This window comes from Phocoena sinus, chromosome 15 (assembly GCF_008692025.1).
Source record: "Phocoena sinus isolate mPhoSin1 chromosome 15, mPhoSin1.pri, whole genome shotgun sequence".
NCBI classification, from domain to species: Eukaryota; Metazoa; Chordata; class Mammalia; order Artiodactyla; family Phocoenidae; genus Phocoena; species Phocoena sinus.
Genome location: NC_045777.1, coordinates 32564302 through 32580307, shown reverse-complemented (window position 1 = coordinate 32580307; position 16006 = coordinate 32564302). Strand labels below are relative to the sequence as shown.

At 43.8% G+C, this 16006-nt stretch overlaps 1 protein-coding gene across 1 annotated transcript; it reads right to left on the bottom strand.

Moving 5' to 3' along the window:
• Positions 1-2496: 2496 nt before the first annotated feature.
• Positions 2497-15670, bottom strand: CHGB (chromogranin B). The gene is made up of 5 exons (XM_032607200.1): positions 15441-15670; positions 10909-10955; positions 10350-10443; positions 3769-5465; positions 2497-2881 (listed from the first exon to the last, which is right to left on the bottom strand). The coding sequence occupies exons 1-5, from the start codon at positions 15487-15489 to the stop codon at positions 2798-2800; spliced, it is 1971 nt and encodes a 656-aa protein (XP_032463091.1). The 5' UTR covers positions 15490-15670; the 3' UTR covers positions 2497-2797.
• Positions 15671-16006: the final 336 nt, after the last annotated feature.

Here is a 16006-nt window from a genome sequence, read left to right as displayed (position 1 = left end):
CCTCATGAGCAGTGCCCACCATGTGTGTGTGTGTGAGTGTGTGTGTGTGACTTGCCAGGCTGGCATTTGATGCATTGCAGTGTTTCTCTCATCCAGTAAGTAAATCCCTGTTCATTTTGAGCCCCTTGAATTCTCTTTATTTAGGAAATGATTTTGTTTTCTACTGGACTGCAGTACAGAAGGGGAGAGACATATTGCTTTGCATGTATTGTAACGTGTTAAGCATTTCCCAGTATCTTCTGTCAAGACACAGTAACACAAGAGATTATAACTGCAATGTATTACAACATGTGGTTACATTATTTACCATAAGACGAGTTTGAGCTTGCTGTTGAATGGTTTCTTAGGTTGGGCTTTCCCAGAAGCAATCCCTGAGATGAGAAGTTGAGGACAATCGGTTTATCTGGGAGGTGATCCCAGGAAACACCAGTAGGGTCACCAGTAGGAGCAGGACAGGGAGGTAAAGAGAGCCCATAAAGGGTGCACTAGAGAGCAGGCCACCTGTGGCACCTGGGGCTCAATCCCCCGGGGAGTTCTAGGAGGCACAGAATATGCGGCTCAGAGTTAATCCACCTGAGGGGTGCGGGAGCTGGCCTGCTTGGGTTGAATTTTGCCCCCAGAAAAAGATATGTTGAAGTTCCAACCCCTAGTTCCTCCAAATGTGACCTTATTTGGAAATAGGATTGATGCAGAGGTAATTACTCATACTGGAGTAGGGTGGGCCCTTAATCCAGCATGACTGGTATCTTTATAAAAGGAACATTGTGTGAAGAGGAGAGGGTCATAGAAAGAAGATGGTCATGAGAAGATGGAGGCAGAGACTGGAATGATGCTGCCACAAGCCAAGGAACGCCTGGGGCCACCAGAAGCTGGAAGAGGCAGGAAGGACATTCTTCTACTGACTTTGGAGGGAGTGTAGCCCTGCCAACACCTTAATTTTGAACTTCTGGCCTCCAGAACTGTGAGAGAGTAAATTTCTGTTGTTTTAAACTACCCAGTTTGTGGTACTTTGTTATGGCAGCCCCCAGAAACCAGAACGATATTTGTATCCTAACTCCTTGTCCCACGAGGACTGCTTCCAGCAGCCATGACCCCCAGCGCTTCCCACTCGCCTTTGCGAGCAGCCCGTCATGATCCCATGGCTGGTAAAATACCTAGAGAGACAATAAGCAGCCTTTTAGAAGTGTGTGTGCCCAGATTTAGAACAATTTTCTGTCAGATTCATCACACTGATTCATCACACTGGCTTGCTCTCTATATGATAAACTGACACTCTCCTGGAGAAGTATGTCACCAAGAGTTAACCTGACAAGAATCTGGCTAAATTATCACAGGCAAGTCTTAACTTAGTTAAGAGGAGGAGAACCAGGCCTTCCAGATGAATAAAAGTCATGGGTGATGCCCAGAGGACAACGCTTTACCTGAACTGCCAAAACAGGAGTAATCAACCAAGTAGAAGCCACCATCTGTGAGGAATGAAATGCCAAGTAAAAGAAGGGAGAAGGGCTATTGTCCGTTGGTCTTGCTGTGAGAAGCTGCAGCCATAAAAATCGTAGCAGCCACTGTTTTCTGCACCATTGCCTTACACTGGGCACTACTCCGAGTGTTTTGCTTAAATTCAGTCATCCTCACAACAACCCAATGGAACAGATATCCTTGTTTTACTGATGAATCTGAAGCCCAGAGAGGGAAAGTAACTTGCCCAAAGTCACACAGTTACTTAGAGTCAGAGCCCTGTCTTCTTATAGAGCAGATATGAGACAGGCCGTGAAGGTCCAAGGATCTGTCTGGCCTACTCCAGATGTTGTGATTCCCAGTCTGGAGTTCTTCCCACTATCCAGGCTTTCTCCTCAGCCCTGAAAAATGACCCTTGGCCAGCTATTCCCAGAGCTCTCCAGATAATCGGATTCTAAAAGTAATGGCTTATAATAATTTTTGAAACAGGTTCTTCAAGCCTATTTAATCTTTCTCCAGCCTGGGGGAGCAATGTCTTTTCCTGATCTCTTTCTCTTTATATCCTCCACATTCTTTTTTTCATTTATTTATTTTTTTGGCTGCGTTGGGTCTTTGTTGCTATGCGCGGGCTTTCTCTAGTTGCCGTGAGTGGGGGCTACTCTTCGTTGCGGTGCACAGGCTTCTCATTGTGGTGGCTTCTCTTGTTGTGGAGCACGGGCTCTAGGCACGCGAGCTCAGTAGTTGTGGCACACAGGCTTAGTTGCTCTGCGGCATGTGGGATCTTCCCAGGTCAGGGTTCGAACCTGCGTCCCCTGCCTTGGCAGGAGGATTCTTAGCCACTGCACCACCAGGGAAGCCCCCTCCACATTCTTTTATTTCAGATGTTTGCTCTTTTCCTTTTTTTTTTTCATTTCTGTATCCAAACACCAACAAACCAACAAATCTTAGTGCTATATTTTAGAATTTACTTTGAAGAATGGATCTGAAAGTCACACTCCTCCCTATTCGCCCAAAGGAAGCTGAGAACATGACAATTTTGGCCTCAGGTGAATCTTTTATTACTTCAAACTGAGACATTTTTTCAAGGACAGTAGCACAGTCATTGTCACAAGCGTGTTAATATATCTATTATTTGATAAAGAATATGCTACAAGTCATGCTATTCATATTTTCAATAACATTCTGGCAAAAATTAAGGACATTTCCAATCATGTCAAACATTTGATGAACAGTAAATTCTACTTTCTGCCTTTGGGTAAATAAATGGGGTCTTTCAGTGAAGTGGTGGAAAACAGATCATGTGAAGGCTGCTTTTAAAATCTGCCCTTTGCTCCAACGACCATCAGCCCCTTCGGTTACCACTGAATTTCCCAGCTATTTTCTGTAGTTCCAAATCCATCGCAGCCAAGTTTTCAAGTTCTTTTTCCTAGAAAATACAGAAAAGTAGAGGCATGAGGTCCCAGATCAATTTAGCTCTTTGCAGTTTTAGGGAGTCTGAACAGAAAGGGGAATTTTTGATATGTTAGAGGCTATAGGAGATACCCGACATCAGTGGTTTTCAAAGTGTGGTTCCTTGACCAGCAGCATCAGTATCACCAGGGAACTCGTCAGAAATACAGGTTCTTGGGCCCCACCTGGGGCCTACCTACTGAATCAGAAACTCTAAGGCTAGAAATCCCACATGATTCTGAGGCACATTCAAGCCTGAGAAGCACCAACCTACATAATCAATATTGAGGGAAAAAAACATTGTTAAGGAAGGTAAAGCTCTGGTAATGTTACTTCCCCTACACGTAGATGTCTGACTGTTATAGGCCAAGAGATGACAGAGATAGAAACTAAGCAACTAACTTCTGTATCACCTGTTCTTTCATACCCTGGGAAATAGTGATGAAAAGTCAAATGACCAAGGAGAAGACACTAGACCAGTGGTTTTCAACCTTCGCTAAACATTGAAACCACCTGGGAGCTTTAAAACATCCTGATGCCCAGGCAGCATCCAGTACCAAACAATCTCTGGGTGTGGGTCCCAGATGTCAGTAATTTTTCAAGCTCTTCAGGTGATTACAACGTGCAGCCGAGGTTGAGAGGCACTGCAGCACTGCAGTGGGAGGAATTGGACAGGGCTGTGGACAATGGCTAGATGCCAGGTGGAAATCAAACCCAGAGGTTGTCTCCGCTCCGTTATTAGGCGTACAGTCCTATGGTGATTAATCCCCATCCATATCTCCCCCTAATATCAGATAGTCTTGTATATAACATATTAAAATTAACCACCTGAAGTTAGTTTTAAGCAAAAGCCCCACAGCATACCTCTTCCTCCGTCAGAACTCCTTGGCCAGCTCTCTCCTCTTCATTTTCTGCTGCGTGGCGACGGCGCATCTGCTCCTCCGAGCCATAGAAGTCCGGGAACTCAGCTGACTTCTTCCTGTAGTGAAGGAGCCGGTCCAGTTCGGCCACTCTGTCATACTGCCTTTTCAGATCCAGTTTGGGGCCCAGGTTTCTCTTCTCATACCCCCAGTTTACATCCTCCTCAAAGGGCTTTTTCTCCCACCAATCATAGTTGTATTCTGGGAAGAAATTCTTCTCATTCAAGGTCAGCCCATTCTCCTCTTCACCCTCAAGAGAATTGTCATCCAGGTGGTCTTTTCTCTCAAACCGGCTGCTCTTCCACTGGGGAGGGTCGTAGTATGGACTGACAAGCTCTGCTAATCTCTCCTTTTCGGTGATGTGAGGGGGAGCATACTGTTTACCTCGAAGCCTAGCTTCTTCCCTGTTCTCTTCAGAGTCTTGCGGGTCCCCCAGCTGTGGCCACTTCCCTCGGGCCCCTTCCTCACCCCTTTCCTCATCATAGTCGAGGTAATTTCGCACCTCGCCTGGTGGATGCCGCCTCGCCTTGTCTGTCTGGCCTTCCTGAACACGGTGGTGCGCTTCACCCAAGAACCGTTTCTTTTCTGTTTGGTGTAGAGTGGAGTAGGCTCCCGGCTCCCCTCCCCGGGCTCTGTGGTGGGGTCCCCCCTCCTGGCCTCTCTCTTCCTCGCTCTCCTCGTCATAGCCGTGCGCCATGCTATTCAGCTCTAGGCTGAGGCCTTTTCTCCTGTCCTCCTGCTCTGGGCTCTCCTCACTGCGAGGCCTGGGAGCCCGGTGCTCTTCACTTCCTTTGCCCCCATATCGTGCCCCCTCCAGGTCCCCGGGAGCCCGGGCAGCCACGTGACTCCTCACTTCCTCCCCGTATTCGGCTTCTTCCTCCGAAGCCCTGGAGAGGGTTGGATGGCGGGCTCTCTTTTCCCCTGAGCCGCCTGTGCCCACGTGTGGCTCCTCCCGGGAGTACCCCCTTCCCTCAGCGGAAGGACTCCCTTCCTGAGAGGACCTGTCGGGCCTGCTCCTCCCGTGGTGGTGTCTTGGCCTCGAGCGTCGCTTGTCCGCCTCGGGGCTGACATCCTCGTCGCTCTCCTCAGGTCTTTCCTGGCGCTCGGGGTGGCTTTGCGGCACTCGGGGCCCATTCTCCTGGCTTCCGGTCTCCTCTCCACTCTCCTGGCTGCTCCTCTCCCGGCTGTGAGACTTCTCCAGGCCCCCCGCAGACTGCGTATCGTATCTGGACACTAACTCCTCTTTCTTAGCTGGAGTCTGGTTTCTGTGACTGGGAAGAGCAGTTTGTGCCTCTCCTGGCCCCCCAGGGTGTCTCTCCTCACTGCCATCTTCCACACGCTCCCTTTTCTGATATTTCTCCACCTCTTCTTCCTCCCTGTCGTGTCCCTTGCTCTTCTCAGAATGGCGTGCCTTTGCTTCTTTGGCCACTTGGCTGCCTTGGGGCTCGCCTGCCCGCTCTCGGCTGTGCCCACCGCCCTCTGTGTCTGCCACTGTCTGGCCTTGGGCGTCCTCCTCCCCTGCGTCCTCCCTACTGGAGGTCCTGGGGGCTTCTGAGGCGTCAGCTGGGTCTCTTAACAATCTCACTTCAAACCTTGTGTTTTCATTTTCACTTTTCTCTTCATCTTTGAGCTCTTTTCCACCTATAATGAAAATAAAAAAGAGTAAGTATACTTCAGAATTGTTTGTGGTTCAGTAAGCACAGCCTCAGTGATCACTACAAATCCTAAAGATCCTGAAAGTCCTTGGGTAATTTTTTAAGTTAATAAAGAATATACTCAGATTACTTTTAAAAGAAATGGTATGGGGACTTCCCTGGTGGTCCAGAGGTTAAGACTCCACACTCCCAGTGCAGGGGGCCAGGGTTCGATCCCTGGTCAGGGAACTAGAACCTGCCTGCTGCAACCAAGATCCCGCGCGCTGCAACTAAGATCCAGCACAGCCAAATAAATATTTAAAAAAAGAAAGAAAGAAATGGTATGAAAACTCCTTAGCTGTGTTTAAATCTGATAATAAATTCTCTGCATATTTATTTTTTCATAACCCCGAACAAGCATCTTTCAATGACCAAATTGAAATCCAAATATAGGTTTATAAAATACTAGAATTTAGAACCAGAAGATACCTTAGAGTTTGCGTATTTCAACCTCCTCTTTTTGTGGACAGAGAACTGAGGCTCAGAGAGGTGTAATTCAGGACCATTATTTCCATGTTTGCTCTAAGTAGGGGTTTAAAAGTTAGCATTGTGTAAATGGTTCCCACTAGAATCCAGCTAAATGAAGTTAAATGCCCAAAATGGGAAATATAAGATTCAACAAAGGATTAAAAATGTGTTTAATTAGTTTACCAGACTTTTATTATCCAATCAACTGTGTAGCTGCAACTTAGCAGTAAGTGACAATAAAACTTAGTAATTGGTGATAAGCAGGGTGTTTGTTTCTTCCCTGAGAAAACTGCACAGCAGTGGAAAGGACCATGTCCTTCCCTCACTCAGGTCCCATCCACCCCACATGTTCTCAAAGGTTGAGAATGAACTTCAGTAAACGGAGTTATCTTTGTATTGCACAAATCAACAGTAGACAGTATAACCGACATTTTAATTGAATGCTGTTTTTTCTCATCTTTTCCAAATGTTGACAGCATCTTCACTAAATCCTCCTTAACTCAAGGGCATCCTGTGAAAGAAGATATGCAGTTAACACTGTCTGAGTTGTTAGCTGGGAGGGCTTGGATTTCAACTGATGTCACTGAGTTCATATAGAACACCTGAAGCCAAGGCTGCTCACAGCTCTAGGCTGACGTCTGCGCCATCCATGGTGGGGGCCACCAAACCTTTGTGGCTACTGAGGACTTGAAATGTGGCTGGTCCAGACTGAGACATGTTGTAAATGTAAGAAACCACCAGATTTCAGACTTCAGATGAAAAACAAGAATGTAAAATACCTCAAATTTTCATATTGATTATATGTTGGAATGATAATATTTTGGATGTACAAGATAATATATATTATAAACATATTGTATGTACAAATTATATATTGAATAAAATAAATTGGACAAAATTAAATGTATTATTAAAATTAATTTCACCTGTCTCTTTTTACTTTTTTAATGTGGCTACTGAAAAATTTGAAATTATATTTGTGGTTCACATGATGTTTCTATTGAATGGCTCTTGATGAGTCATTTTGAACTGATATTTGCAAAATAGAAAAAATTGGTCTGTTTTGTAAAAATGTCCAAGAAATAGCAGACAGTCTATTCCTCTCTGCTTAAAAGCCCAGCCTGGCATGATAATATTTTCATGTTTTATGAGGCAACTGAAAGGTCCCTGACCTTCCACACCCAGACACCTGAGGGCTGGCCCCTCACCAGTGCCTTTGCCTTTTAAGAGCCAGTGGTGGTGTGTGTAGCACTGAGGCAGGGCTGACCAGGTATGCACAGGTAAGCAGGGAGGCTTTGAGCAGATACTGATGTCATCTGGACAGAATCTCAGCTTCCCGAGGCAGAGGCTGTGTGGCCCTTTTCCTACTGCCTGCTGGTCAAGAAGAGAAGCATTTTTATTTTTTCCAGGTTAAATGTGTGCTGCTTGTAGCAGCTTGCCTGAGGCTTAGCACTTCCTCCTAAATTTAGCTTTAAGTCCCCTCAGGTGAGATCTGAGGAAGGCTGTGATTAGCAGCATACAGTCTTGTCAATCTGTAAAACCAAGGTGTGAAGCTCACTCTTACTTCAAGTAAAAAGGAGAAAATGCACCTTCCATCCCTAACTATCATGTTGCAGAGATGACCAGATCAAAGAAATTGTTATACCTGTTAAGAAATTGGACTATGAATTCCTAAGATCTCTTCAAGCCATGAAAAAATGATTCTTCCCTGCTCCCCAAATGTTTGTTTGCTCAGTAAGCGTGTGCTAACTGAGATGTGCTGGAGAGAGTGGGAGTGGAGACAGAGATGGGCTGGGGATGGGAGGGAGGCTACATGAAGGAATTCATCCAACTTGTTGGCAGAAAGCTCCACCAGTCCTGTGATCAGCATAAGACATTTCAGCAGGAGAGAGAAAACCAGAATAGAACAGAAGTGTGGACAAAGAATGTCGCCTGCCAAATCAGTAAACAAAGGGTGTCCTGGCCATCTAGGCACTGCAGCCACACCTCACTGTGTACCCAGAGGGGATTCAGGATGGAAAAAACAAGATAATTAAGGTGCATATGAAAGGAATGACTTCAGTAAGCCCAGACTCTTGCATCTTCCCATACATAGAAAAGTGCTAAATTCGTTAACTTAAGATGTCTGGTTTTCTTTCATTAACTGTAATATTTTGATGTTCTGACTATCTGGTTTTTATTGCAAGAACGCCTATATATCCTGCCTCCTCCCTTACCTCTTCAAAACAGTCCCTCAGACTGTATCTGAGAGGTTGTCTCCTGGGCTTAAGTCCTTAGTATGTCCATGGAATAAAATATAAATCTCAAATTTTAGGTTGTGCTTCTTTTTTTTTTTTTCAGTCGACAGAAGTTATGAACTGGTAGCCCAAAGGTGAATTCTATTTGGCCTAAATAACATTTTTAGTAAATTTGAATTCAGAGGCAATACTTAAATACTAGGAGATATTGCTTAGATATCCAAATTTTAAATTCTTTTGAAAAATCCCAAGATCTGGTAACAGAATCTATATTTCTCTCACAATAGGTTTCAAGCTGAGAAAAATCTACTCCTCCTTAGAAGAGGCCTGTATCCTCCAGTTTGTGAGTCACTTCCTGTCCTGTTTTATTCCTTTCTCTTACGTATTTTCCTGGCCCTGGCTGGTGTTTGAGTCTGCAACCCCGGAGGAGCTCAAATCTCCCTGATCTCAGTATTTAATGGCTCTCTGGGTATGATGTCTCCAAGGTACTGATAGACATGGGTCATTTGATTTTTACCAGTTTTCCTGGGGCTTTCTCAAGAGACTCAAAAGACCCCAGGGCACAATCAGTGATGAGCAGAGGCTAGAATCCTACCTGAGAGCTAAGAATCTGATCTTGGCAGTTAGCAAAGCCCTACAATCAACAACTCTTCCTAAGCAATCTTGGTTCTTTGATGACCTAGTATGACAGACCCAAAACTTCTGCATCCGTCTGGTAAACAAAGAAATGGGAAGGGAGATAACGAGATGGGTTTGCCCAAAGGAGCAGCATTTAGTCCCTGCCTGGAGACCCACCCTGCTCTCACTCATTCCCTGCAATGGCTAATAAACTCATTCTGACAAGCTCATGAAAGAGGCATGTAGGCTGGGAGTGGTAGAGAAGCTTCCTTCCACTGTGCATGGGTCTCCTACAGTCTCAGGTCCCCACACCTACTATGGTTATCCTGAAGCCCCCAATAGTGGATTGAGTCCCCCCAGGTTACTCTTTTGGCTAGTCACTCATACTTGTTATAATTTTATGCATGGGCCTCATGTGCAGCAACAGGAAGAGAATATTATCTTGCAATAGGAGATTTTGAAGGTGAAAAGAAGAAAGAAAATCCACTGTTCTCAGCCTGACTCAAAATTTAAAAGCAGAGAAAGGTGTTGAAGAGAACAGAGCTTTTCGGATTTGTTTGAATCAATTTGACTTCATGCTAAAAGAGATGCATAGTTTTTGTTTTTGTTTTGGCCATGCTGTGCAGCATGCGGGATCTTAGTTCCCCAACCAGGGATTGAACCCATGCCCCCTGCACTGAGAGCACAGAGTCTTAACCACTGGACCACCAGGGAAGTCCCAGAGATGCATAGTTTTGTAAAATTTACCTCTTTATGTCAACTTCCAATGGATACTGCTCGTATCACTGTTTAAATTTTGTTTTCAACATAAGCTGTTTTGTATAGAGGAACATTCCAGTCTAGACCCAGAAGGGCATTGCTCTGACTCCTTGGATGCTCTAAGTCTACCCCCACCCCTTCCAGTTCTCAGGCCTGGAACTCCTGATACCACTTGGTAGTCCTCTCATTCTAACAGGCTATGTATTAAAATGGTTTAACCAATCTGTCATGTAAACAGGCCAGAAGTTTCCCAGTCACCTTTCCAAGCTTCTAGCTCCTCATTGTCAGAAGAGTAGAAGGTAAAGAGAAGAATAATTTTTGTCTCCTTCTATCCTTTCATCTTCCATTGCTTCCAGAACACTTTGCCTCCCTGTCTAATCACAAATGAGCACTCCCCATACCTCACTCCACCCAAATGAAAGTCTGTTTTAAAATTCCAAACTCTCAAACCAAGGAATTTAAGAACTATATAGACAGCTCACAGACTATCATTCAGTTCAACTCCCTCATTTTACTTTGAGGAAATAAGCCCAGAGAGGCAAGGGGTCTTCCCCATGGTAACACGGCTATTAAGTGGCAGAGCAGGGTTTGGAAGCCATATGTCATCTCCCAGATACTGATCTAGCCTGTAGTCTTCCCACTGCATCATGCCCCTGGTTCATATGGAAGTAAAGTGGAAGGCGAAACGGAGGGAGCAAGAGAAAGAACTACTCAAGGGACAAAGATCTCCTGAAGTGGAGGATACTTACTCTTCTTCAGGACTTGTCGGCACTCAGGGGTGATGGGTGGAGTGTTGGACTTCGACAAGGCATTTGAGAGGACCTCGATGATGCAGCGAGTCACCTAGGGGGAAACCAGAAAGCAGGCTGGGAAAGCTGGTATCACTGGGATGCCTGACTACTTAAGCCAGAGCTGCTGTCAAAAGAGGCTTGGCTATGTGACCCGTACCGATGCAGACCCCTTGGGTCAGGAATGTAGACTTACATATAGGACTGTAATGAAACCTCCCAGGCCACCCCACAGAGCAATGCAAGAAGGCATTGGGTCAAGACTATCCAGAGAAGAGAAATAAACACCCATTTCTGAACAGATTCAAAGGAAAACAGTGTGATGACAGCTATCCTCAGGGGCACTAAAACATCCAGAAGGAGGTAAAAGCCCAGGGCAGGAGGGATATCACTTGCTCCCATTTCCTCATTGTTGTTTGTCTATTTTTGTTTTTTATTTTGTTTAGTTTGATGAGATAAGGGGTGGGAGAATCCAGAGTCTAGATATAAGTCTAGATTCCAGACTTCCATTTCAACTTACCGTTTCTTCACTGTGGTTCCTGATGTCCACTGGCATAGAACTGACAGCTTTGAAAGAAAAAAAGAATGGGAAGTGAGTTGATTTTTGGAAGCTGTGTGTCCCCAAACTCACAAAATCACCCCACCCCCAGCATGTTACTTGGAGGGAGGGGCAAAGTCAGAGCTGAGCAGAGTGGAGATAGTTGCGGATGTCTGTCCCAGGGACAAGAATTGCCCCAGTTGCGCACACACACACACACACACACACACACACACACATATGCACATACACACACAGCTGTTTCCCCTAGCAATGTCATAAACATGATTTGAAAATGAATGCTATCTTATATCCAATATAAATCAAATCCACACAAGGGGAGCTTCTGGGATACTGGCAATGTTCTGTTTTTGATCTGGGTGCTGATTACACAGCTGTGCTTAAGGAGGGAAAAATTCAGTAAGCTGTATACTTATGATCTATATGCAGTTTTCTGTACATATATTATATGTCAATAAAAAGTTTAAAACAAACCTAGTTTAAATGAAACGGGGGTGCCCTCCTCAACCCTTCTGCCTACTCAAAATGGGTAAAGATCTGTGATTCCCTTTGCCTTTTCCTGTCCCCAAGAAAATATTCTCCCTGAAACTCACTTTATTTACAAAATGTGGTTATGATTATCTTATATAATTAATTACCTCGTTTTACCCCCCAAGCCTTTTCTTGGACAAGCACACTTATGTGTCTGTATCAGTGTTGTTTCCCTTCCCCCATGTTGTCTGCAGCCATGTAAAGAATATGGGAGGTATCTAATTTTACCAGGATATTGTTGAATCCATAATATCATATGCAAATAGGTGTTTAATGGATAGTTCATGAGGATATTGCAAAAAGATAAATTTTAATTTATTTAAATTAAATTTCATGAGATTCTGCTTATTTTCAACCAGTGATTGAAGTGCCTTTTCAGCTTAGGAAATGCTTCAGGTGTTTTTAATTTTACAGTGCTTTTTTTTTTTTTTTCCTTTTTCAAAGTTGCTTTGATTCTTTTATCTTTCACTTTGACTTTGTTTTGTCTAAACCCTTTCCACTGGAGAAGCTCAAAGCATTTACATATAGGCCCATCTCTACAGTTCTCCTGACACTCCCTAGAAGAGAAACTGCTATTATGGCTGGAGAGCTCAGTGCAGAAGATTCTTCCAGGTCTCTGAGACAAGTGAAGAGCTACTTGGAGCAAGAGCAAAACTCTCAGACGTCAGAGATGGAAGCTGCTCAAATGCTGTTTCTTATTACCAGCAACCTGACCTTTCCTCCCCAAATATTTGCTTTCCAATCTCTTTACCTCCTCCCAATCAATTACATATCATAGGGCTCAATCTAGAAATAAAACTCCTATTTCATTTGCTCACCTTACTGAATTTTCCTTTTCAAAGCACAGCCTGGGATCTACTCCAATTGTTTCAATAGGCCCAAAGTTATGCAGCATGTTAAAATCACTGGTAAAATATTTAAGAAGTGATTAACAAGGTATGACCCCACTATCTTCCTGAAATGTAGTTCAGACAAGATCTGGATGGCCACCTTTGGTACTCAGGGTCCATTATTTTATCCCCCAAATGGCTGTTATTTGAGAACATTCCCACTTTGGCACTTACTCTTTCCACCTGAGATCTGTAAAATGCTCTGAAAAGAAATAACTGAGAGAATTACTTCTGTCATAAACTAGAAAGTGCCTTTTAAAATTCTAGCTTTACTAAACTTTCTTTGGTAAATGCAGTTTCTTGCTAATAACTTTTCTTTTTCCACAAATGTTTAATAGGTGCTATTATTAACTACTGATATTGCTAAAGTAGTAACAGTCATCTGATTTGAGGGGAGAGGAATATTTTTCTTTTGTGACTCTGAACAATTTGTAGCTCATGTTTGTTTTTACAGAACAACTCTCTTTCCTAATTGAGGCTCTTCAGACATCTTTTTGATGGAAAGGAACTAAGGTCTCCTTATGAAAGCATATTATGCATCTAGTGAGACATCTAAGTTCCATTGTATTTCTTCCAATAGAATCTGTGGCAGCAAAGTAATAACCGAAGGTATGTTGATACCCCTAAAGTAGTTTAACTTATTTTTGTAAAAGTTAACATTAAGGGTGCACAAAAGAAAACCCAATAATTGTGATAAAAGTGAAGTAGTCAAATGGCAGAAATTTTTTCAAATAATATCATATGATAAATCTGAGAATAACTTCCAAAGTATTAATATTCCATAAGACTACCAAACTAAGGTTTCATCCCAGAATGAAAATACAGCTATAAAATAACATGGTACGCAAACTCTTTTTTTTTGGGGGGGGGCTGCATTGGGTCTTTGTTGCTGCGTGCAGGCTTTCTCTAGTTGTGGCGAGCAGGGGGCTACTCTTCGTTGTGGTGTGCAGCCTTCTCATTGCGGTAGCTTCTCCTGTTGCGGAGCACGGGCTCTAGGCACACGGGCTTCAGTAGTTCTGGCACACGGGCTCAGTAGTTGTGGCTCAAGGGCTCTAGAGCGCAGGCTCAGTAGTTGTGGCGCATGGGCTTGGTTGCTCCACGGCATGTGGGATCTTCCTGGACCAGGGATCGAACCCGTGTCCCCTGCATTGGCAGGCGGATTCTTAACCACTGCACCACCACGGAAGTCCCCGCTAACGCTTTTGAATGCAGAAACCATCTTACCTAGTATATATGAATAGCATATAGCTCCTTCACTCATATTAATTTTTAGAGTGAACAACTCCTGTAGAAAGGTGTGGATCTCCTTCAGAAGCTCATAATGGTAGGAAATGAGCCAGATGGTTTCTGCAGGTTTCCTGTGATTTTGCTAAAGAACAAACTCTGCTTGAAGGCTACCATGCCTAATATCCAAGCATTTGGGGGAGGTGGGAATGGGGAATGACTGCTAATGCGTATGGAGTTCCTTTCTACCACAATGAAAATGTTCTGAAATGTGATAATCTGTGAATGTACTAAAAATCACTGAATTATGCACTTTAAAAGTATAGATTTTATGGTGTGTGAATTATAGCTCAGTAAAAAAAATTTTTAAAGAATATAATATCTTGATTTTAGTTGCTGTTAAAATATAAACCCTTCTTAAAATATTATCTTGTGTAAGAGACATAAATATTTTACCACTATAGTTAAATAAGTCTCATAAAAGACATTGTTTTTGTGGTCTATAGCACAATGTATAGCACAGATTTATCTTGTTAAGCAATTCCTTTCTGAAAATATTTTTGACCAGGAAGGACTCTAAACATTCATTTGGTTTCCTTTAATTAAATCGAGAACATTTATAGGCAATTTGTAAGAGTGACAAGAATTTTAGAAAATTCTTCATGTATGTAGTTTGCAATAAAATAAATTACCAGTGGCTTTCATTTTCTCTTTGGGATCCCGTAATTGCTGTCAATGAAACCCTCATATTCATGGATGGCGATGCCTCAACTCTAGTTAGGGACCTCAATCTCAGATAAGAACAATATTCTATGAGGTCATTAAGACAGCTAAAAGAACCCCTCCAATTTAAACTGGTGGTGGCATATTTACTTCTCAATGGACTCATGGATTTTACTTCAACACACACACACACACACACACACACACACACACACACACACACACACACATTTTTTCCCCAAATCTCCAAAGATCATTTCTTTGAGATTCAGAGTAGTTTGAAAGATCAATCCCACAATTTTCCACACATAAAGAGGCACTCAAATATCTACTACTTAAAATTTTATCCTCCCAAATTGACTAAAACGATTTTTTTTTACTACTCTAAAAATATTTTTCGTGGTTATTTTATACTCATTATTTTTCTGGAATACAAAAGTCAAAATATCTCTTGCAGTTACCATTTATAACTTAAAGATGGATTCATTTGAATCTGAAATTACCTCTCCCCAGAGGCAGAAATACAAAATACAGAAAAATATTACACTAAACCTGTGCATACATATACCTGAACACACATATATGAATGTGTTAAGAAAAAAGATATATCTTATCTACATATATACATGAGACTTACTTTTATCTAATCATGTTTAAATAATAAAATAATAAATTATACAGTTGCCAACTAATATAATACATGTATTCCTGTCTCTCCGTGGTCATCTGGCTTTAAAAAGCCAAACAAACACTTAATTACAGATACAGAATAAGACTATCACAGCATCTCTCTAAACAGGTAAAGAGGATGTGACATTTTAGAAGTGAGCACAAAATGTGGGGTTTCCTTGGAGGCGCGGGCACGTCTTCTTTATATCGATTAAAACAGACTCTTTTGGTTGGGCTAGGAAGCTCTCTGACTTTTTCCAAGTCAGACGTTGGGGCGGAGAGTTGAAGGGAAATACCCAGGGAAGAGAAGAAAGTAAGAACCTCAAGCAAGAGGGAGACACCATCTACTCAACCCTCCCCGTCTTCCAGTATCCGCCAGTCAGGATGCCCAGAGCGGCTGGAGAGGCAGAGGCTGGCGCTGTCCGCGGTTCTGAACTCCCCACAGTGCCCACTCACCCGCCATCATCGTGGCTCCCAGGAGGCCGAGAAGCACTGCAGGCTGCATGGTCCGGCTCGCCGGAATCTGCGCAGGAGAAGAGGGCGGCGGCTGACGGTGAGCAGACGTGGACGGAAGGCGAGATGAAGATACTCGGGGAAAATAGCCTTGTATCTTGGTGCCCGCGGTGTGGCGCGGTTGGCGCAGGCCCCGCTCTTTTAAAGAGCAAGCCGGGGCCGCAGGGCCGGGAGGGGCGGGCACCCAGGAGGCGGCGCCCCCTCGCTCAGCCCTGACGTCATGAGGCGGCCCCGGGGCGGTGGCGCAAGTAGGAAGAAATTTACGCCAGTACAGTCGCCTTGGTGCTCTGGGTCTATGAGCGGGGGTGGGGAGTTAGGCAGAAGAAGGGGTGGAAGGGTGAGGGGAGGTAGTTAAAATGAGTCGGGGGGAGAGGAGCGAGGTCCTGCTTAGATTGTTCAAGCTTATTTCTCATCTCCACCGCACCACCCCCCAACCTCCATATCTAGAAACATGTGTTTGAGGCTGTGTATGTCTTTTCACTGTTGTCAGTTGGTCGACAGCCAGTTCC